At 50.1% G+C, this 21,498-nt stretch overlaps 1 protein-coding gene across 6 annotated transcripts in view; it reads right to left on the minus strand.

The window, feature by feature from the left end:
- LOC139534451 (lysine-specific demethylase 6B-like) overlaps window positions 1–21,498 on the minus strand; it is a 165,273-nt gene that overhangs the window by 6,139 nt on the left and 137,636 nt on the right. For 3 of the 6 annotated variants that reach the window (XM_071333609.1, XM_071333610.1, XM_071333611.1), the window contains 13 exons: window positions 10,283–10,367; window positions 8,783–8,892; window positions 8,526–8,652; window positions 8,184–8,279; window positions 7,765–8,017; window positions 7,371–7,610; window positions 6,967–7,158; window positions 6,198–6,761; window positions 1,689–5,416; window positions 1,366–1,489; window positions 1,032–1,137; window positions 359–564; window positions 77–261 (listed from right to left, as the gene is read on the minus strand). In XM_071333609.1, the coding sequence (XP_071189710.1) occupies window positions 77–261; window positions 359–564; window positions 1,032–1,137; window positions 1,366–1,489; window positions 1,689–5,416; window positions 6,198–6,761; window positions 6,967–7,158; window positions 7,371–7,610; window positions 7,765–8,017; window positions 8,184–8,279; window positions 8,526–8,647 (5,816 nt within the window). In that variant the 5' untranslated portion in view covers window positions 8,648–8,652; window positions 8,783–8,892; window positions 10,283–10,367. The other 3 variants (XM_071333612.1, XM_071333613.1, XM_071333614.1) reach the window with 3 other exon arrangements.

Below are 21,498 nucleotides of genomic sequence, written 5' to 3' on the forward strand. Positions count from 1 at the left end.
AGGAAAGTTCTGGAACAAATGGGAAAAAGTTCCACATGTTCTATGCGGTAATACAACGCATCCATCTCCAGCTTACCTCTTGGGGTCTGACAGGTCAATGTTGGTGCCAAACTTGATTATCTTCCCCACTGGTTTCTGTTCGGTACTGGTAGCGTCTTTACTTGTGGGTTCTTTGCTAGATGTCTCGGGGCTGGTCTCCTTACTCGTCTTCTCCTTGTCTTCCTCATCTTCCTCAGCCTCTTCATCACTACCCTTCTCCTCCTGAAGACACAGAAAGGGACAGGGTAGAAGTAAGTATTATATAAGAGGTGTGTGTGTGTGTGTGTGTGTGTGTGTGTGTGTGGAGTCTGGTCTGTACCTGCAGACTCTCCTGGAAGGATGAAGCCTGGTACTGGGCGTACTTGGCGATGGTGGTGTGTGAGCGGCTGCTCTCACAGGGCCAGGTCTGCCCCGTGCCGCTCGGGTCCCAGTTCTCATCAGCAGGCTGCTGTACCTGGGTCCTCACCTCCACAGCATGCTCAGAGTTAGCATCCACCAGAGACTTCGTGGAGAACAGACCCAGGTCTGAGGAGAGAGAAATAAAAAAAGGGGGTTTAATATACAAACATACTAAAGGATGACATGGTATGACCTAAAGGGAGCAGGTTGACGTTTTGTCCTGGAGGCAGAACTGAGCAATTTCCCCTTAGATAGGCCAGCTGCAAAAAGTCAAAATTGGCTATAATTGTACAAATGTATGAAAAAAAGAAGGGGAAAAGTGCTTTTTGTCTCAAGTTAAGGTTAGGCATTAGGGTCAGAATGTGTTTGGGTTATATCATGACTTTGTGGCTGTGCCAGCTAGTGACCACACTGCAGAGCTGCCTCCAGAACAAGATTCATGACGAAAAACTCTAACCTGCATAAAGGGACTCCCAAAAGAAACGGTACCAAGTCCTTTGATTACTCCAACACGTGTGGTAGATAGTGTGTTTGTGTCGGTGTTAAATAAATGATTGATAACATAGTGTGTGTGTGTATATATATAAACTCACTGAGTCGTAGGGACCCGGCCAGTCCTCTGATGACAGTAACAGGGTTCTTGGGGTCAGTACAGAACTGCAGTAGTACAGGGGAGAGGGCATCTCTCTTACTCTCCAACTAGAGAGGGGGAAAGAGGACAGAAGAGTTAGTACCCGTCACAAATAGCAGATGCATTTTTCTACCAGAAGAGGGCAGCACAGGTACACAAAAAGGCGTCCTTAATATCATGCCACACACTTTCAAAGAGAAAGCAAGAGGGTGAAATGAGAAAAATCCAATAGAGTGAAGATGAAATTAGCTACAGTAACCGGTGGTTCGTGTTATGGCGAATGACGATCGACTTACGTAGATGCTAGGCGTGGGGGGGTTGAGTTTATCCCGTGGGAGGGGCTCTGTAGTAAACAGGGGCTTGACAGAGAACGCAGGGAGCAGGTAGGACTCTCTGAACTTCCCCTTCACCCTCGCACCCCTGAGACAGGGAGAGAGACAAATGTTAAGACCAAACACCGTCACAAACTGTAGCAATAAGTTAACTTACTGTCTTTTTAGAAATTGATTAACTAGAATGTAACTCCCGCTTAACTTCTCGTTGGTAAGACTCACTCGCTCACTCACTACACCCTTGCCTTGTTCACACCGCCATCCATCCCTCTCTCCTCCATACTCACTTGCAGGCCCTGATGACCTCTGCGGCGGTGTTCTCGATGCTGATCTCCTCCAGGGGTGTCCTCTTCTCCTCCACCTCAGAGGCGATGAACGTCTCTCGGTCGCCGCTCTCCACCTTGATCAGCCTGATCTTCAGCTCCTTGGGCGGCCCGTCCGACAGGGCCTTCAGCTTCATGAAGTCAGCAGCCGAACCCTGCAGCGTTGATCCAGCCCCTCTGTCCTGAGAAGAGGACATGACTCCTGAACTTCTTTCACTACTATGGGACGCCCATTCGGAGGGTTCACCTTCGCTGGTGGACCCAGCCTCCGTCCTCCTCATGTCGGCGCGAACGCGGTCGCGGTCCTTCTCCCGGATCTCCTTACGCTGAAGGTCCAGGTTCCCGAGGATCCGCCGGTGGTCCTTCTTCTCCTTGTGCCTGTGCCGTTTAGAACTGGAACTGGAGGAGGAGGAGTGAGAGGACGAAGAGGAGGAGGAGGACATCTCTTCTCGTTTCTCCCTCTGCTTTTTCTTCCCCTCTTTCCTCTCCCCGTGCTTCTTGCTCCGGCCGGGTTTCCGCTCCTTCTCTCCATCCTTCTCTCGGTGTCGTTCCCGCTCTCTCTCAGGCTTGTGGTGCCTGCCCTCCTGTTTGAGCTCAGTCTTGGTCCTGTCGGAGGTGTTCTTGCTAGAGAGGGAGCTGGAGTGTCGGGTCAGGAGAACCTCACAGCTTCGGCCCAGCTCGGCCAGAGAAGACTCTGAGATGGTTGTAAGCGTCACCTCTTCCTTGGGCTCCATCTTGATGGGCTGTGTAGAGGGATAACACTTGGACTCCTCCCTCGAGGAATGGAGCCTCTTCTCCATGGCCTCTCTCCCATCTCTCCAGACATCAGGCTCCTCCATCTTGATGTTGACCTGTCTCTTTGCCTCCCGGCTGGAGGGGGAGTGTGGGCGGGTCTTTAGGGGAGGGGCCGACGACGGCATGAAGCCTGGGTGATTGGTGGAATCCGAGGTGGGGGAGGTGCTATTCTGCTGCTGTTGGATGTCGGGACCCAGAGAGAGGGAGGAGGAGTACTTCAGCCCCCCAAGAGCGGAGGGGGGCGGGCGGCCAAACGGACCACCTCGGTAGGCGTACTTCTGGTTCTCCAGGGCGGCCTGGGACTTGAAGGTGCTGCTCACCCCCGTCTGGTGGAGGTGGGGCCTCTGGGGCGGGGGAGGGGAACTGGACGGGGTCTCCGACTCATCTTCCTCATCCTCGTCGTCACCCTCGCTCTTCACAGGCTCCGGGAGACCGTAGAGTTTAGCCAGGTCGCTGTGGCTGTAGTTAGTCCCTGACTGGGGGTCGGAGTTGAGGGGGACGGCTGGCTCGTGGAGCTCCAAAGGGGGTTTCAGGGCGAGACAACCCTCCTCGTCTTCCTCGTTGAGGGAGGAGGTCCGGCTACAGGGGGAGGCCAGGGAGCCCTGTCGGCTCAGTACAGGTGGGCTGGCGTGGACGTTCGTCCCAATAAAGTCATCCTGCGGTTGCTGATTGGGCGCTGGAATGAGGTCCGGGGCGCACAGGTAGCTCTTAGCCGGCGGCATAGCAACAAAGGCAGTTATGATGGTCTCCCTAGCGCCGTTTCGGTCGCTGCAGTACAGAGATTCCTCCTCTTTCTTGATGGACTCATCCAGCATGGCCATGATGTTGGCCAGACCGTCCGGGAGTAACGTTGAGAGCTCCAAGGGTTCCTCCTCAAACTGGGTGCTGTCAGAGTCGCCGTTGCTGCAACCCAGGCTGCCTAGGCCTCCGCTGGGCATGCGCTTGTGGAGGAGGCCCCCTGTGCTGGACGTGCTGCCGTTGGTCCTGGAGGTGTTGGGCCCAGACGGTAGGCTATCCCTGGGGAACGCCTGGAAGAGTTTGGGGGGCTCTCGGAGGGTGACCGTGCTGGAGGTGTGGAGGGGATCCACAGCGCCCATCGCGCCTCCTCGGGCCTGCTGACTAGCGTTCTCCTTGGGATGGGGGGTGTCTTTGGATGGGTGGGGGGCACCTTGCGTCAAGGTCTTATTTGAGGGGTGGTTGGGATAAGAGGGCCCCAACGAGGGCAGGGCGTTGTTCCCCGAGGTAACGTTACTAGTGTGTAATGACGAGGGGGGGGTTTCACCCCACATCTCTCTCTGCCTCTGCTTCTCCCTGGCGTACTCCGTCTGGGGGGTGAGAGGGGGCGGCCGTGACATCTCCAGGGGGGCGGGAGGTGGTGGTGCCTGGCCTGGGGGACAAGGGGGAGCCCCGCCCCGGCTCAGCCAGGGGTAGGGGGGCGAGGAGGATGACTGGCTGGGGGGGGATGGGACAAAGGAGGAGGAGGAGACGGTGGACAGGCGAGGAGGTGGAGGAGCAGAGGGGTTGCCGGACAGGAGTCTCTCCAGACTCTCGATGGCAGACTCCTCTCTCCTTTTACTACTCCGGCTCATCTCCTCCTTCACCTTCTTCCTCCTCTCCTCCTCCTCCTCTTTCATCCACTCAGTCCTCCTCTTCCTCTCCTCTTCCTCTCGCTCCAAATCCCTCCTCTTCCTTTCCTCCTGCTCTTTTTCCCATTCCCTTCTTTTCTTCTCCTCTTCCGCTCTCTCCAACTCTCTCCTCTTCCCCTGCTCCCTCCTCTTCCGCTCTTCCTGCTCCCTCTCCCGCTCTTCCTGCTCCCTCTTCCGCTCTTCCTGCTCCCTCTTCCGCTCTTCCTGCTCCCTCTCCCTCTTCCGCTCTTCCTGCTCCCTCTCCCTCTTCCGCTCTTCCTGCTCCCTCTCCCTCTTCCGCTCTTCCTGCTCCCTCTCCCTCTTCCGCTCTTCCTGCTCCCTCTCCCTCTTCCGCTCTTCCTGCTCCCTCTCTTCCTGCTCTCTCTCCCTCCTCTCCTCAGCCTGCATATGACCCTGCAGCTCAGCATCCAGTTTATCCAGAGCCTCCTCCATGGACTGGGGGGCTGATGGTGGAGGTGGCTGGGGTCGAGAATTTAGATACCCCTTGGCTGAGGTGGTGGTAGCCTGGGGGGCAGGCTGGGCACAGAGTCTGGAGTAGGAGGGGCTGGAGGCTGGCTGAGTGGCAGAGCTGACAGTGTGGGGTTGGGGGGCGGGCATGAGGCGGTGCAGGGGCGAGCTAGTGACCTCCGTCTGGGTGAGGGGTCTGGGGTGAGACCCCCTGCTGGTGATGACGCTCTCCCCTGCCCTCTGGTGTCCTGAGAATGACGAGGAGGAGGATGAAGAGGAGGCCAAAGTGCCATCAGGATCAGACCGTCCGTAGTAAGACTTCCCCTGGACAGACTGTTGGTGGTGCTGGCTAGGGGAATGCTGCTGCTGGGGCCTGGGTGGCGCCCGGTGTGGGTGGTTGGCAGTGCCCGCGTGGGCTCCCTGATACCCTGGGTGCAGCATGGGGTGGATGGGGCCCCTCTCTGGGTCTCTCGCCAGCTGAGATGCAGCTGAGGACTGGTGGGGCAGTGACATCGTCTCCCTGCCTCTCCTACAGGTGCTGTTAGCTGAACACACAGCAGGTGGTGCTGTGGTCACAGTGGAGAGTGCAGGTCCAGTAATACTACTACTGTTGTTGTAGCGGTTGTTTTGTGACTGTGAGCAGGAGGCCTGGGGGGTGGAGATGATGACGGGGGTTCTGGTAGGAACCTGAGGGGGGCTGATGTGGGGGTGCTGATGGTGTTGGAGGGACGCGGGACCCCGGGTCTCCCCAGCCTGGTTTTGCTGCCCCTGAGGTACCAGCCCTGCCCTGTAGTGACCCGACTCCTGTAGAGAGAAACAGAGACATGCTAGATTAATGCACTGGAGATTGAGAGCTATAGACATAGGATGCGCCCCAAATGGCACCCTATTCCCTATATAGTGCACTACTTTTGACCAGATTTGGGGCACAATCGTACACTTCCTACAGTGTTTCCTAGCAAAAAGTAATTTGATACACTGATAACGATATAAATAAAAAAAGGACATCAATTAACAATGGACTTGGAAGTGTAAAGTAACATTAGAAACCGGCTGGTTAGAGGTCTGAATGGCTAAAAGCTGTGGAATATCAGACCGTATACCATGGTATGACAAAAAATATATATATATTTTCTGCTCGAATGACATTGGTAATCAGTTTATAATAGCAATGAGGTACCTTGGGGTTTGTGGTATATGGCCAATATACCACGGCTAAGGGCTGTGTCCAGGCACTCTGCGCTGCGTCGTGCGTAAGAACAGCCCTTAGCCGCGGTATATTGGCCGTATACCACATTCCCTCGTGCCTTATTGCTCAATTAACTAAGCCCAATCAATTCTAAACTGACCGCTCTGCTAAATCACATTTGGCCCATAGCTGGGTAAAATGTGAGTTGTCCCGATCTCTTCAGGTCTACATTAACTGCGTAGGGGGTAGTGAGCTGGCCGGGCGTCAATTCAGAATGTTGCAAATAAGTACAGTGTGAAAAAGGCGGAGATCACATGATAATCCCACGTTAACAAAAGGAGAGGAGTTAGTAGCAGTGGGGTGCAACATTCGCTCTGCCGGGAACCTGGGACTCACCATGGGGTGGTTGTTTTGTGGCCTGCCCTGACCCTGTCCCTGGGGTCTCCAGTCCTCGTGGTGGGGGGGAGTGGGGTTGTGCTGCTGAGGTACTGCTGTGCTGCTGGCAGGGGGGTGGGGAGCAGTGTGGCCCAGCCCGGGGTGGGGCTGGAAGTGGGGGTTGTGGCTGTAAGGCACGCCGGTGTGGTTTGCTGGTGAGGGTTGGGGGGGCTCCCTACTGTCTCTGTCCCCCCTTGCTGGAGGTTGGTGGTGGTGAGGAGGCGGATGGTTGTTGACTCCCCTGCCCCCAGTGGTAGGGCCTCTCTGGGGGGTAGGAGGACCTCCCCTGGGCTCCATCCCCATGCGAGGTGGGGCTGGTTGTTTAGGGTACTGCGGGTGAGAGCTGTGGGGGTTGTTGTGGGGGGGTTGATTGAGGGCCTGAGGTGAGAATGAGGGCTTGTGGGGTGGGTGGGGCCCGCTGTGCCTCTGAGGGTAGCCTCCCGGGGAGGAGGTGAGGGGTGGGGAGATGGGCGAGGGGGCGGGAGGCTTGTAGGTGTAGCCGCCCATGCAGGACTTGACCGACTCCTGTTAGCAGAGAGAAAGAGAGAGAGAGGGATAGAGACGATTAACATGATGGCTCAGAATGTGGGAAAGCTAGGGGAGCCTCGATAACCTGACATTCCAAACTGCGTCTCAACAAACAAACTAAAAACAAAAAAAAGATCCATCTGTATAGCTACATTCCATCTGGTCACGTTCTTGATAGAGCAGCAGTGTTAAGTGTTCTTACGGCTCGGACCTGGAACTCAGGGGACCCGTTCTTGCGTTCGGGCTGGGCCCAGGCGGCGCCACTCGCCTTGTGCATGGGGTTCCAGAAAGCAGGTTTGGGTGGAGGAGGGGGGTAGTGGGACAGGGGCTGCTGCTGTGGGGGCAGGGGGTGCCCTCCTGGGCCAGGGAACCTCTGTATGCCTGGGTGAAGAACCTGGAGAGAGCAGCGTTAAGGTACTACATCATATCCCATCTAAACAACATGGTCAAATAACAACCACAAAGTTTAGATATCAGAAAATGTCAAATTATTCTATGCAATCACCCGATTCTACATGTGAGAGAGTATAGACTTTGTTTCTTTATCCTTTACGAGTCAACTTTTGGTGTAAAGTACATTTTAATGGTTTCAAATCATCCACATACCTGCTCAGAGATCCTCTTCCTCTTGCTAGGACTGGGGCAGTCCTCATTGGGGCGAGAGGGGTGCAGGGAGGGGGGCGGGGTGTGCCGGATGACCGAGTACTCCCCGAGAGGGGGGGCCGGTCTCTTCAGCTGCCCTCCCAACATCTTCCCTGGGTAACCCCTCTGCTGCACCTGAGCCCACATATCGTCACCCAGCGATGTCGGACCCCTGAGAAGATGCTGCTCCTGAGGGTCCACATACTGGCAGCGAGACAAAGAGAGAGACGGCGAGAAAAAGAGAGAGGGTTTCATCTTCTCTCCGAACAAGACACCCACCTTCCTCCTCGCTCACCGATAGGCCACTCGTTTATCGACACTCTTCCTGTATGACAATATCATTGGCTCCTTCGCTCACCTTCAGTTGCTGATTGGGCCTGGGGGGCAGGTTGGCGGGAGGCCCGGGGCTATACCCGCCATGCAGACGGGTCGCGTGGTCGCTGGGCAGGGGCACGGATGGATGGGGATGGGCGGGCGACTCGTACATCTGACCCGGCTGTTCCCACGCCCTGTGAGGGGGAGGAGGGAGGCGTTGCTGGTCCGCTCTCTGGAGGCCAGGTAACATGGCCTGGGCCAGCTCCTGCTTCTCACCGCCACGCACCTGCACGGGCCTGGCGGGGAACAGAGACACGGAGGGAAGGAGAGACCGTCAGATGACTACAGCCTGGAGTCGTGAAGGCCTGTGATAAAGACCAGAGAGAATGGAGGAGACGACAGCCATCTGATTCTAGTATGGAATACAGTACGTTGCCCAATGGAATATATGCCCGGACTCACCCATTATTGAAGAATTTACCGGGGTGGTTCAGTCCACCCATGTGACTGGGCGGTAGATGGGGTAGGAGCTGGTGTTGATTGACACCTGGCGGACACCTGGTAGAGAAAACAAGTGCAAAGGTCAGACCAGGGCCAAATCCTCTGAGACGAGACCAATTTGACCAAATACAAATATTCATTTTAACCTAGAAGAACAATTAACTGTCTGAACTTGTGAACGTAAACCTCAAGGGAGGGACTACGAGTCTAAGGCAGTCAGTGTAAGTGTAATTCATTGACTGTTGGTGTGTGTGTGTGTGTGTGTGTGTGGGGGCTGTCAATTGCCGTGGAGACTTAACATACCTGGCAGGTGGCGCCCAGGTGACGTGGCCGCCCACGGTAGCCCATGTTCCCCGGCTGAGTCCGTCCAGAGGGAAGGAGTCCCGTGTGCCACGCCCGCCAAACTGCTCTACTGCGTGATGCATCCAGCCTGGAGGGAGACAGACGAGACAGGACTCAACACACACACGTTCAATACACAGGGCACATGTAAGAAACCCGCACACAAAACCGTGGCATTTGAGGGTTGCCCAAAAAAAGTATTTAGACTGTCGACTCACCACACTAGCTGCGTCTATGAAGCCCTCCACCGCAGCAGAGAAGGCCACACGCCAACACTAAGGAAGACCCTCGACACGTCTTCAGCACCAATACAATACAGCCAGTTGAACTAGAGGGAGGGAGAGAGAGAGAGAGAACACGATTAGACAGAAATATGGACAGAGCGAGGGAAGGAGACAGAAAGACCTTCCAGTAGGTCTTCCATTGTATAATTCAGCGTGTGACTTAGAACTAGACAGAGGCGAGGGGTTGAGACTGACGAAACAGGACAGAAGAGAGAGCGGCGCAAGGAGGACGTCTAGCTATGGAACGTTTGCTGAGGATTGGGGAGGAGCGCTTACGCGCCTCTAGAACTAAAGATGTGATGCGTCGAGGTGTAGGTGGAGAGAATCTAGTGTAGAAACTGTTTCCGCTGCCGTAAAAACGGCCAATTTAAACAACTTTTACACCAGTCTGTTCCTCCAGGTACTGACCACTGTGTCTGCCCATCTGTCAGTATTTGCTAGTGTACTCTGGTAGTGCTGTACTGTGTCCTTGCCCCTAGGGGGCGATGGAAGCTCTACTGTAGGATTATTAGCAGAGCAGATGGCTCCTGGGGGAGTTACCAGACCTAGGAGAGAGCACGGAGGTTACTGTAATCCTTAGACTAGCCAATGGTTCCGTGTGTGTGTGTGTGTGTATTTAGTGTTCCGTGTGTATTGAATCCACCTGGTTTTAATCCCATTAGAACAGGCGTGATGGAGAGGGAGAGGGGGGAGGCCCCACAGACAGTCTGAACAGGATTGGAGGATAGATTAACAAGAAAATAAAACCGCTCTTCAGGGAAGGAGAGAGAGAGAGGCTGACGATGAGAGCACAGGCTGTGCTGCCTGGATCTCACACCCACATGGCAGAAATGAGCCTGGCATATATTCTTACACACACACACACACACACTGACGATGACACACACACACTGACGATGAGACACACACACACGATGAGACACACACACACACGATGAGACACACACACACACACACAATTACAAGGAAACAGAAAAAAGACACAGCAGAAAAAAAGGCCGTGGTCCAAACATAAAAGACATTGCCTACAGTGGGGAAAAAAGGAGATTCCTGCTCAAAACAGACACACTCTGTGAGCCACTCTTGCTCAGCAGAACGCTCCCCACTCCAGTCAGTGTTGCTTCCTAAATTAGCTCTACTGGCGTGTGTAGTGGGTCTAGCCCTCTCCCTCTATAAAAAGCCTAGGGAGAAGATATTTCGGGTGCTTCGTTTTTAGCTTCCAGAGACGGAAATAAAGACAACACTTAGCCATGCTGAAGCGCCCCCCCCCCCTCTCTCGGCGAGCGTGTGTGTGATCACGATGCACCAGACAGACACACACCCATGTAAAGATAGCCCATGACCAGATGATCATAAACAGCTCTGGCTGGTTAACATATTCCCACAGACAAGTACAAAAATACATATGTTCACACACATCACACACACACTCACCTTTCAGAATAGCACCTAGTTCAAGATCCTCTGTCTTGTCGAGTCTCAGCTTCGACAGCCAATCATCGCTGGGATTTCTTCAGCCCTGGACCAATCAGAAGAACGAGACAATGTAACATTCAAACCGCCATTAAAGCAGACAGCAGCCAAAAACAGTCTGTCGAGCAACATCTGCTCACATGAAAACGAACACAGTCACAATTACACAACAGCTCCATCAGACTGTGGTCTTCCTGTGGTCTTCCTTATGACAAGGAACAGAAACCAGACAATAGCCAGACCTTTCTAACACTGCCTTCATCTGTCAGTCAGAGTCAGGAGACAGACAGGGACAAACAGCTTCAGTATGACTGTAGCATCCTCTCTCTCTCTCTCTCTCACACCCTCTCCCACGTTTACTAGGAACATGGAGACTGTTGGAGGAGGAGAGGAAAGAAAATCAGCCCTCCTCTTCCTCTCCTTTACCCTGTACGCGTTGTGTGTGGAAACCCGGGTGAGGGCTTTCTCACACACACACACAACGTGTCGTCAACTAGCACACGTGAAACAAGACAGAGAGGAGAGAGAGGGGACAGGGAGAGCAAGAGAGGGAAAAAAGGGAAAGAGAGATCAGAATGAAGAAGGCTGCAATTCCACTTTTATATAGGGTGTGTGCTGTGGATTGAGCTGTGACTGAACTGATTGAGATGTGACAGATGTGTGTGCTGTGGATTGAGAAAGTGAAACTGAAAAACAAGCAGCATAGGGAACTGAACACTGGAGATGAGCGAGAGTCAAACATCAGACACTATTGTATTAAAATACACCGAGACCTGTGCTTGTTCATGTCTTTCTTCCCTTTTATGTGACAACGGATCATATCTGTAAGCTGAACTTGCCTTGCGCGTAGAGATAGTATTATTACATTTGGTTATCTGTCACTAATCAGTAACGCTGTGTGTATGTACTGCGATACTCTGCATCCGGGGCGCCACAGCACGGGGAACCCCCCGCCAGTGAAAAGGGCTTACCCCAAACTACACCCCGCCTCCCCTATGACGCCACTTACGGTCAGGTGACCGGGGGTGTCGCTAGCGACGTTGTGATGTCACAGGGAATTTCTCAGGCGGAATCGTCGATGGTTAGTGAACCGGTGTTACGGTGAAATAGAATGCGAGGTAGGTAGATTGCCATAAAACCCCTGCCTAAGAGAGGAATCCCCCAAATACTGAGTCACAGAGAAGGGAGAGGGGGCAACAGAACACAAATTCTGTTGTGCTGTTGCCGATTTCCCTAATCAAGTCGGGGCAATTCCAACTAACTACGTTGAAGTTACCACATACACACACCCCTCAATCTCAACAGTACAAATATCATTACAACGAAGAATCTTGCTCAACATTACAATGTATGAATTCCCACCGGTAGCCCCCTTATGTCACCTGGGTTACAGTGAAACCCCCATGGCGACAGACATCAAAGACAAGTTCCAATCAACGCCTCCGTCGTTCTGGTTACCGCATCACTCACACACACACACACACGGCTACCGCTCTGGTAGAGGGAGGCAAGGCTAGGGGCATCGCTATTCCAAGTCGCAAACCATAGCCCCAGTCCAAATCTATAAAGAAAAAAAACTAAATATTCACTTCTGTGATATCACGGCGATCACTAGCCAAGTACTAGAAGTCAGCTTCTGCCTAGCTAAAGGCAAAGCCCAGTGACCAAATCAATGACAAAAGAAAAGGCTCTAGGCCCCAGACTCTAGTAAGAGCCATCCCAAACACAGAACTCCCCTGCCAGCCTCATATAGTGGTTTGATCCAGAGCCAAACAGACAGAAGAGCTCAGTTAAAAATAGATAACTGACTATGGTAGAGACAGAGAGACAGAGAGAGAGAGACAGACACACAGAGCGAGAGAGAGAGAGACAGACAGACAGAAATAGAGAGAGAGCGAGGATGACAACATTCAGACACTAGTTCCTGACAGAGGCCTGGAGATCAGTGAGGAACTTGATAAGAGCGATGCGAGGGGGGAGAGGGAGAGAGAAGCTTCTGGCGTATCTGGCGGAGGGAGAGAGCGAGGGATGAGGGAGGGACACTAGTCCATTACATAACTGGCCCATGATAGGGATTGAGTTCTGGAGGGAACACACACACACACCGCCAGGAACAAGACAGCCCGCCTGCGTCCGTCCTGTTGCCAGGCTCCCACAGTGTGTGTATGTGCGTGCGACGCAGGCTAGCTCGTCACCATCGCATTCAAGCTTTTCCCACACACACTACCGCCTACACACACCGGGAGATACAGCCAAACACACACACAGAACATCCTCCAGCAGGGATAGAGGGTCAGTTGAGGACAGAGCCAACTCTCTTCCGCCATACTAACTATAGTACAGCACTGTAGCGCAGTCTAGATCTAGTGGTTGGGCCTTCTAATAAATAAACCAAGTGCTCCACATCAACCCCAGAAACACAGCAAACGCAACCTCTCACCCATTTACCAAGCCTTTAACTGTGACTGTCCCCCCCCCCCCCCTCAAAAAAAATCAGGGTTGACAAGCTGACAATTAGGTAGCGTTTGTATGTGCAAATTTCGGCCTGTTAAGTTTAGGACTCCGCCTAGCTTAATGCCCTCTCTTGGATTCAGCCGAAAGCCCTTTCTCGGAGGTTAAAATACGCTCATATCCCGTTCTTTTGGAGAACTTGGATTGTGCTCCCGGCTGGAGTCGAAAGAGAACAAGTGGCGTTTCTGAGAGTCGCGGATCACACTCTGGGGAAGAGCCTGGCCCAACACCCTCCTCTGGACCCTCTCCAACACCAGCGAACGACAGACATGGTGAAATGTTCCCATCTACACTACCGCACAGAGTTGAAAGTAGGTCAGCCGCTTTGGGCTGTTTGAGAAGATGGAAACAGCAAGAGCTGCTTTATCTAACTGCTATCGCACCTGTGCTTTGGACAACTGTCAGAGTGTGTGTGTGTGTGTGAGAGAGATCTCTCACGGTTCAGGACGGTTCACACAGATGTGGTGCACGGGTGTGACGTTTAGAAAAAGGAGAAGAGAAGAAGAAGCTGGTATGAGATCAGACAGGAAGCTACCGTCAGAGTTTCAGGAAGTAGCTAGGCCTCCCTGAAGTGTATGTGGGTGTGGATGGCTTGAGGGGAGAGGGAGGGGGTAGTGGTTTCCTGTGCAACAGATAGTGTGTGTGTGTGCGCGTTTGTGTGTAAACGAAGGTGTCGCCTAAATATGTGAGTGAGGAATGAGAGTAAACATGTCAATAGAAAACAAATAACAGGGGTTCATTTCTAAAAACCTTTGAATCCGTGTCAGACATGACGAAATCCACGTGTCTGACCAATGACTAAACCATCTAACACAGATAAACAGAAATATATCAGAGGCAGGTCATTTAAATGGTAACTGACGATAAAGGCTCAAAGGCTATTTTTCTCGGTCGTTTGCAAGCAAAAAAAAAAGAGGAAGAAAAGTAGGGGTCGCTGACTGACGTGTCTGTTGAGGAAGGTTCAGTCAGTCACTGAGGCACATGTCACTTGTTCTGTGGAAGAGATTTCGGAGGACTTTAGAAGAAAAGGAGTGACGTTCAACCGTTTCTCGTTTTCCAGAAACAGCGTGACTTCGAGAGAGACAGAAAGAGCCAGAGCCCATGCCTTCACCCGAACACTGACACGTGTGTGTGTGTGTGTGTGTGTGTGTCAGGTAAGCATGTGAAGCAGTGACTCAGTATGGGAACGTCTGAGACTGAAAACAGTGTTTGTGACCATCTAAAAATGGGTTGTGATATTCTGTGGTCGCTGATAACCGAATGATCACACGCTTTCATGTGCGCGTGTTTACATGTTCACAACACTTCATCAAAGACTCTCACTTTCCCCAGTGCCGTCACTTAAATTCCAACCTGCCTTCGGTTTCCGCGAACACAGACGATCACAACATCTCAGCGAAACACCCTGTTTCCCTGTATGTGGGGAACAAAAATGGGACAGAACACCCCCCCCCCCCCCCCCAGTGTCTTCAGTACTAGCCCTAGACCTCACTTTCCAGAATCCAGAGCAAGAGACACAAACAAGTAAGCACCTCGATTAGCACCCCCAGAAACACACACACACTAACAGAGCAGACTGTTTCCGAGACAACGGTTGCCGTGGTTTCGGCGGCGTGGTGGTGGATGGTTAGTACGGTGGAGTGAGAGAGAGAAACTACTTTCTAAAGAAAGACCTCTCCACCGTTTCCCATTCCCTAGTACAGATTGGTCCCCACTGAACAACAACATTAAGGTCCACCTGACCCTCAACACACGCCCACCTCTGTGTGTGTGTGTGTGTGTACGTAACAGAGCAGAGAACGTTACTGATCGTCAGACCTCTTGGACTGAACTTTCCCTAGCAGAGTTAATGCCAGATGAGGTACAGCTACCGTCCAGTCCGGTGTTTATAGGAACAGCTGGTAATTACGCCAGTTCTAGTTGTCTGAACAGACATACAGCACAGTGAGAATGATGCACACAGACATGCGTTTGTTATGGCGGACTGGACTGGTTGTTCATTTAGCCCAAAGAACACTGGACCGTTCACAGACTGGCCTCGCCTCTTTCTCCAGCTCTCGGTTTTCACTACTTCTCTATTTTCATCCACTCTCTCGCTCTTTTCAACACATACAAGTCTTCGTCCTTAAGGGCTACCTGTTAATACGTTGGATTGTTATCAAATATCCTGCTAGATGTTCGAAAAAGGAGAAGGGCTCATGTTATTGTTTGCCGCAGGACTGATGTTCTGCTGTACTTCCCTGGTGAAGACATGACACACTTCGTTTCTGGTCAACAAAAAAAAAAAACAAGGCTTGGTGTGGTCTCTGACAAATAGTGGTTTCATAGAGTTTAGTTCCCCTCGCATTTGACCCAGGTTACCACACACCTAATATGGATGTTGTTTTCTCACAGGCAATGAAAGTGGGTGTAAAAGTACGTTAAGCAGCCACACAAACACGTCCTACATTCACTGACACCTTTCACACACACACTACACCTGTTTCTACAACCAAGCTCATGCTACAAACACCACCTGGCATCTACCTTCATACCACCAACCATCTCAAACCACCATCTGCCAAAAAAAACTTCCATCCATCACCTATACTGAGACAAACTGGGTAACAGGATGTTTGTCTGTCTCCACTTTCATCCGTATGATTTATTTGACCTTTATTTAACTTGGCAAGTCAGTTAAGAACACATTCTTATTTACAATGACGGCCTACCCCGGGCCAAACGTGCGCCGCCCTATGAGACTCCCAATCACGGCCAGATGTGATACAGCCTGCATTACACGAGCCTCATCGCGTAAACGAAACACGTTTTTGCATACAAATATGTGGTGTGTGTACAACTTTAACCGTACATGTTCGTCATAGAAGTAGTAGAATGGGCGGTGATTGTTCATTCACTCGCATTCAGATCACGGGACGGGACGAAAGGGGGCGGGTGATTCAAACCAGAGCAAGAAGCAGTTACTAGGCTACTATTCTGCCAAGAAACCAAAGAGCTGTAAGATAAGAGTGATAAGAGCTTTTGTAAGCTGATTTCTGCCTGTCCTAACTTTACAGCTTGATACTTCAAAGAACCACAAACGCAACACTCGTTACGTTTCCATTAAATCGGAAGTGGACGTTCAAAATGTTTCACCGACCCCATGCCAGCACACTTCGGTCCTTAGAATAAGGCTCGGTTTATAACGGCCCATAAAATGCATAGGGCCGAGTTGAGCTCTCGCATAAACGCTTAAATTTTAGGCTACACTCCTGTCAAACAATTATAGGCTAACTGAGAAAAAGCACAACACTCGCCACATTTTCCCATGCGTGTTTCAATTGCTTGTCCTGGGCCATTTCTCATCTCTGACGGCTCTTCCAGGCAGAGGTGTTTTGAGACAAACTCTAAAACCAGACCAGAAACAGTACCCCTCCCCCTTGGACGATGCAAATGACTTCCTTTCAACTCCGCTGTGTGTGCGATGAAGGTCTGAGTAGGGGCAACCCATTAACTTTATAAAGCAACCAGTCAACCTGCCTACCTCCCTCTGTCCTGCCTGCCCATCCCCACTCAACACTCTCCAGTCAGCCCTTAGCTTAGTACTCCCACAGACAAAGGCATGGAGGAGGGGAGATCCTTACACAAGCTATTTCTCCCCCATTCTCCCTGCATCTACAGCACCCGCTCTATCTGTCCCACAAACACACGCGGGATGCTGCTATGTTTCCGAACTGCCTCCCCGCCACCAACCTTACTGTCAAAATAAATTCAACAAAACGCACAACCATCAACGATCGATATATGAATACAAATTAGAAAGAGAATAGACTTGTTCTAATTGACACAGTCAACCTATTATGTAGACTATGACATGGCATATGAGCTATTATGGGAACTACAATAGGCGACGTATCCCAGATCTAATCATCGAGACAGTCGCTCAAGAATTAACAAGGCAGCGTGAGCAAGCAAGTCTTCCGGTTTCATCGAGAACTCATTTAACTGTTGCTACGCTGTAGCCTAACCATTCATTGAATATCAGCTTCTCCACTCTGTCAACAAAATGTCACTAATGAAAATGCGCTCGCGTTATCAACACGAGCAAACAGAGGAGAAAACAATTAAAATCCGACGTAGACATTTACAGAAGACTAAATTCTGACGACTTACCAGTGTCGAAAATAACCACAAACTCGTCCAATATCCCAAGAACTGCCAACGGCTAAATGTCTATGTCTCTAGTGTGGACACAGCGCAACGCGAGATACAAATTCAAATGGTACATTCCAATAGTACGGTAACAAAAAGTAACCAGCTCGAACAGTGTTTCACATAAGAAAGTAGTTATCAAGGTATTCACGTACAGTCGTCAGGAGTAGCCCTCGAGGATGTCGCTGAGAATATTACCAAAACAAACAAGGATGATTTCTTCGCAGGCTATCGGTGTAGTGAATTTTGCTGAGTTTCCTCAATCCAGGCAGTAACTAGTTGGGGCTGTATGTATCCGCAAGTTTCTCTCTGTGCAGATAGATGCCAGCTACTCAGACAACTGACCCAGCCGGCAGAACGTTACAGCGTTCACTTTGTCTCACTCGCTTCCTTTCAAAGCTCTCATAAACTTGTATTACTTGACGCCCGACTAATGTCTCTGTCTGGCTTTGAAATGATTCTAGTGTCAGTCAACGTGCGAGATCATCTTTTTATTATTTCGTTTTTCTCCCTGCCGTCGCTCTTTTTACAGTCCTTGTCTCGTTCTTGCTCTCTCCCGACATAAGCCAGTGGGATCGGGTTGCGCTGACTGAGCCGAGCTGTGTTTTAAAGGGACAAGCCTCTTGGCTCGGTGCGCAAACTATGATGCTATCAGTACAGAGGCACACCAACTCACTGGCTGCTTCTTCCACACACAAACGCCCCTCCTGCTCCATTCGTCCACTCGCTGACGTCACCGCACGTCCCCGGAATTCCCTGACAACGCAAACTGGCACCGAATAACCACCGACTCTAGCCCCGCCCCCGACTACCGGAGAATGTTTCTCAGCCTTTGCCTCCGTGCTTTTTTAAAAGGTGGGCTCGCCTCGTGACTGACCTTCCGGTTGATCACCCGGACAGCGTTTCCGTCTGAAAGCCTATTTTTGGACAAAGTACTATCCTGACGCCATAGCTATTATATTCCATCTACTTAGTCTCTAACGACTAAGGGAGGGAAAGCCACTATAGTACTACAGTCTTAAGATCCCGTGTTGGTCTAATAGCAGTAATATGATCTATAATCGATATACTGTCTCAATATAATATAATACAAATACAGAAGAATAAAAACATGTTTTGAACTGACTAAAGCATTTATAACCAGATATAAAGTATTTATAACATCCATAATATTGATGATTACTGATATTGATTCCTATTGATAAGTCAATGTATTTTCTCTGCCATAACATCGATATAGACTCTCATGGAGTTTCTTTACAATCATTTTGTAACAGGTTTCTGGCTCTTTGGGGACAGAAATGGCTGGTCGCTCCAAACCCCCAGGAGTCACCAACATGGGTACTATAATAATGCCAAACACATGCTCAGTTATTACAGGCAGCATGTGACACACACACACACACAAGTATATTTAGATCCACCACCTCAGCAGGATAGGAGTATGTCAACAAAAGCAAGGACACACACAACATGAAAGTTTGCTGCTGAACTTTCCTCCTCCCCAGACAACACACACACACACACACACACACACACACACACACACACACACACACACACACACACACACACACACACACACACACACACACACACACACACACACACACACACACACACACACGGTAGAGAAAGGCTTAGACATGCAGTGCATTTGGAAAGTATTCAGACCCCTTGACTTTTTCCACATTTTGATACATTACAGCCTTATTCTAAAATGAATTGAATCGTTTTCGCCCCTCATCAATCTACACACAATACCCCATAATGGCAATGAAAAACAGGTTTTTATAAATTTTTGCAAATGTATCAAATATAAAAAATTTAAATATTACATTTACATAAGTATTCAGACCCTTTACTCAGTACTTTGTTAAAGCACCTTTGCCAGCGATTACAGCCTTAATTCTTCTTGGGTATGACACTACAAGTTTGGCACACTTGTATTTGGGGAGTTCCTCCCATTGTTCTCTGCAGATCTTCTCAAGTTCGGTCAGGTTGGATGGGGAGCATCAGGGCACAGCTTTTTTCAGGTCTTTCCAGAGATGTTAGATCGGGTTCAAGTCCGGGCTCTGGCTCGGCCACTCAATGGCATTCAGAGACTTGTCCCGAAGCCACTCCTGCTTTGTCTTGGCTGTGGGTCGTTGTCCTGTTGGAAGGTGAACCTTCGCCCCAGTCTGAGGTCCTTAGCGCTCTGGTGCAGCTTTTCGTTAAGGATCTCTCTGTACTTTGCTCCGTTCATCTTTGCCTCGATCCTGACTAGTCTCCCAGTCCCTGCCGCTGAAAAACATCCCCACAGCATGATGCTGCCATACCACCATGCTTCACTGTAGGGATGGTGCCAGGTTTCCTCCAGACATGACGCTTGCCATTCAGGCCAAAGAGTTCAATCTTGGTTTCATCAGACTAGAGAATCTTGTTTCTCATGGTCTGAGAGTCCTTTAGGTGCCTTCTGGCAAATTCCAAGCGGGCTGCCGTGTGCCTTTTACTGAGCAGTGGCTTCCGTCTGGCCACTCAACCATAATGGCCTGATTGGTGAAGTGCTGCAGAGATGGTTGTCCTTCTGGAAGGTTCTCCCTTCTCCACAGGGGAACTCTGGAGCTCTGTCAGAGTGACCATCGGGTTCTTGGTCACCTCCCTGACCAAGACCCTTCCCCCCCAGATTTCTCAGTTGGCCGGGCGGCCAGCTCTAGGAAGAGTCTTGGTGTTTCCAAACTTCTTCCATTTAAGATTGATTGAGGCCACTGTGGTCTTGGGGACCTTCAATGCTGCAGAAATGTTTTGGTACCCTTCCTTAGATCTGTGCCTCGACACAATCCTGTCTCGGAGCTCTTCGGACAATTCCTTCAAACTCATGGCTTGGTTTTTGCTCTGACACGCACTGTCAACTGTGAGACCTTACATAGACAAGTGTGTGCCTTTCCAAATCATGTCCAATCAATTGAATTTACCACAGGTGGACTCCAATCAAGTTGTAGAAACATCTCAATGATGATCAATGGAAACAGGATGCACCTGAGCTCAATTTCGAGTCTCATAGCAAAGGGTCTAAATACTTATGTAAATAAGGTATGTTTTTTATTTTTAATACATTTGCAAAAATGTCTAAAAGCCTGTTTTTGCTTTGTCATCATGGGGTATTGTGTGTAGATTGATGAGGGGAGAAAACAATTTAATCCAGTTTAGAATAAGGCTGTAACGTAACAAAATGTGGAAATGCTATTCACAGGCAATTATGACGTGAGAATGAATGTTCATTCAATGCTGTATACTGTATGACTGTCTGAAAGAAAAAGTTAATAGAAGAATGAGGTCTATGTCAAAGTGAGATTTTGTGTTTGAATGCAAGTGCTGTAATGACGTGTCAAAGACAAATGGATTGAGTGTGTGTTCAGAGCAATGCATTAGAGAGAGATCTATTGCTGAGTGTATTCACTGTTCATGATCTACTATCCTATGCATGTCTGTTTGAGGGAGTTGCAAACTACACAGCTTTCAGTCATCAATGTACTCCATACTTGGGAGGCTGTGTGAGTGTGTGTGTCGTGTGGGGTTAAGGGCTGAAGCAGTGTGTCAAATCAAAAATCAAATCTTATTGGTTGAAAACACAGATTTTGCAGATGTTATTGCCGATGCAGTGAAATGCTTATGCTTCTAGCTCCAACAGTGATACCAAACGATGCAAAATAATACATCACACGCATCCAGCAAAAATCTAAAGAAAAAAATTAAAAAATATCAGAACGCACAATGTCAGAGTCCGGAATATATAAATCCAGTATGTGACGGTGTGTATAGACATTGCGCACGCACGCACGCACGCACGCACGCACGCACGCACGCACGCACACACACACACACACACACACACACACACACACACACACACAACTGCCCAGCCCACCACACACATAGTACAGTATTGTATATAGTATGTATACTGAAGTAGTGTGTATGTCTCCCTGTTGAATCCCTCTTCCTCTTCTATCGCAGGGGAAGGTAAGTGGGGTCAGACAGGGGACTGCAGGGGGTCCTTAAGGATGTGTGTGTGTGTGTATATGTGTGTGTTGTGTATGTAGAGGGTAATTACAGTGACTGGGCCTTCTCTAACAAGAGGAGAGAAAGTGAGAGAGGAGGACTGCAAGGAGAGGGGAGCGAGTTCAGTTCTCATACTGCAGATATATATAGCATCCCTCTCATGGGTACAAGCCAAAAAAGATTCTTGTCATTCCTACTTCACATAGACACATAATCTGTATACAGTACACGCTCACACACGCACGCATGCACATACACACACGCACACACACACGCACACACACACACACAGTACATTATATAACATTAATTTGATGTCAAATCAAATCAACTTAATTTGTCACAAGCCCTTAATTTGTCACAAGCCCTTAACCAACAGTGCAGTTCAAGAAAGAATTATATAAATATTTACCAAATAAACTAAAGTAAAAAAT

Source organism: Salvelinus alpinus, chromosome 11 (genome assembly GCF_045679555.1).
Source record: "Salvelinus alpinus chromosome 11, SLU_Salpinus.1, whole genome shotgun sequence".
NCBI lineage: Eukaryota > Metazoa > Chordata > Actinopteri > Salmoniformes > Salmonidae > Salvelinus > Salvelinus alpinus.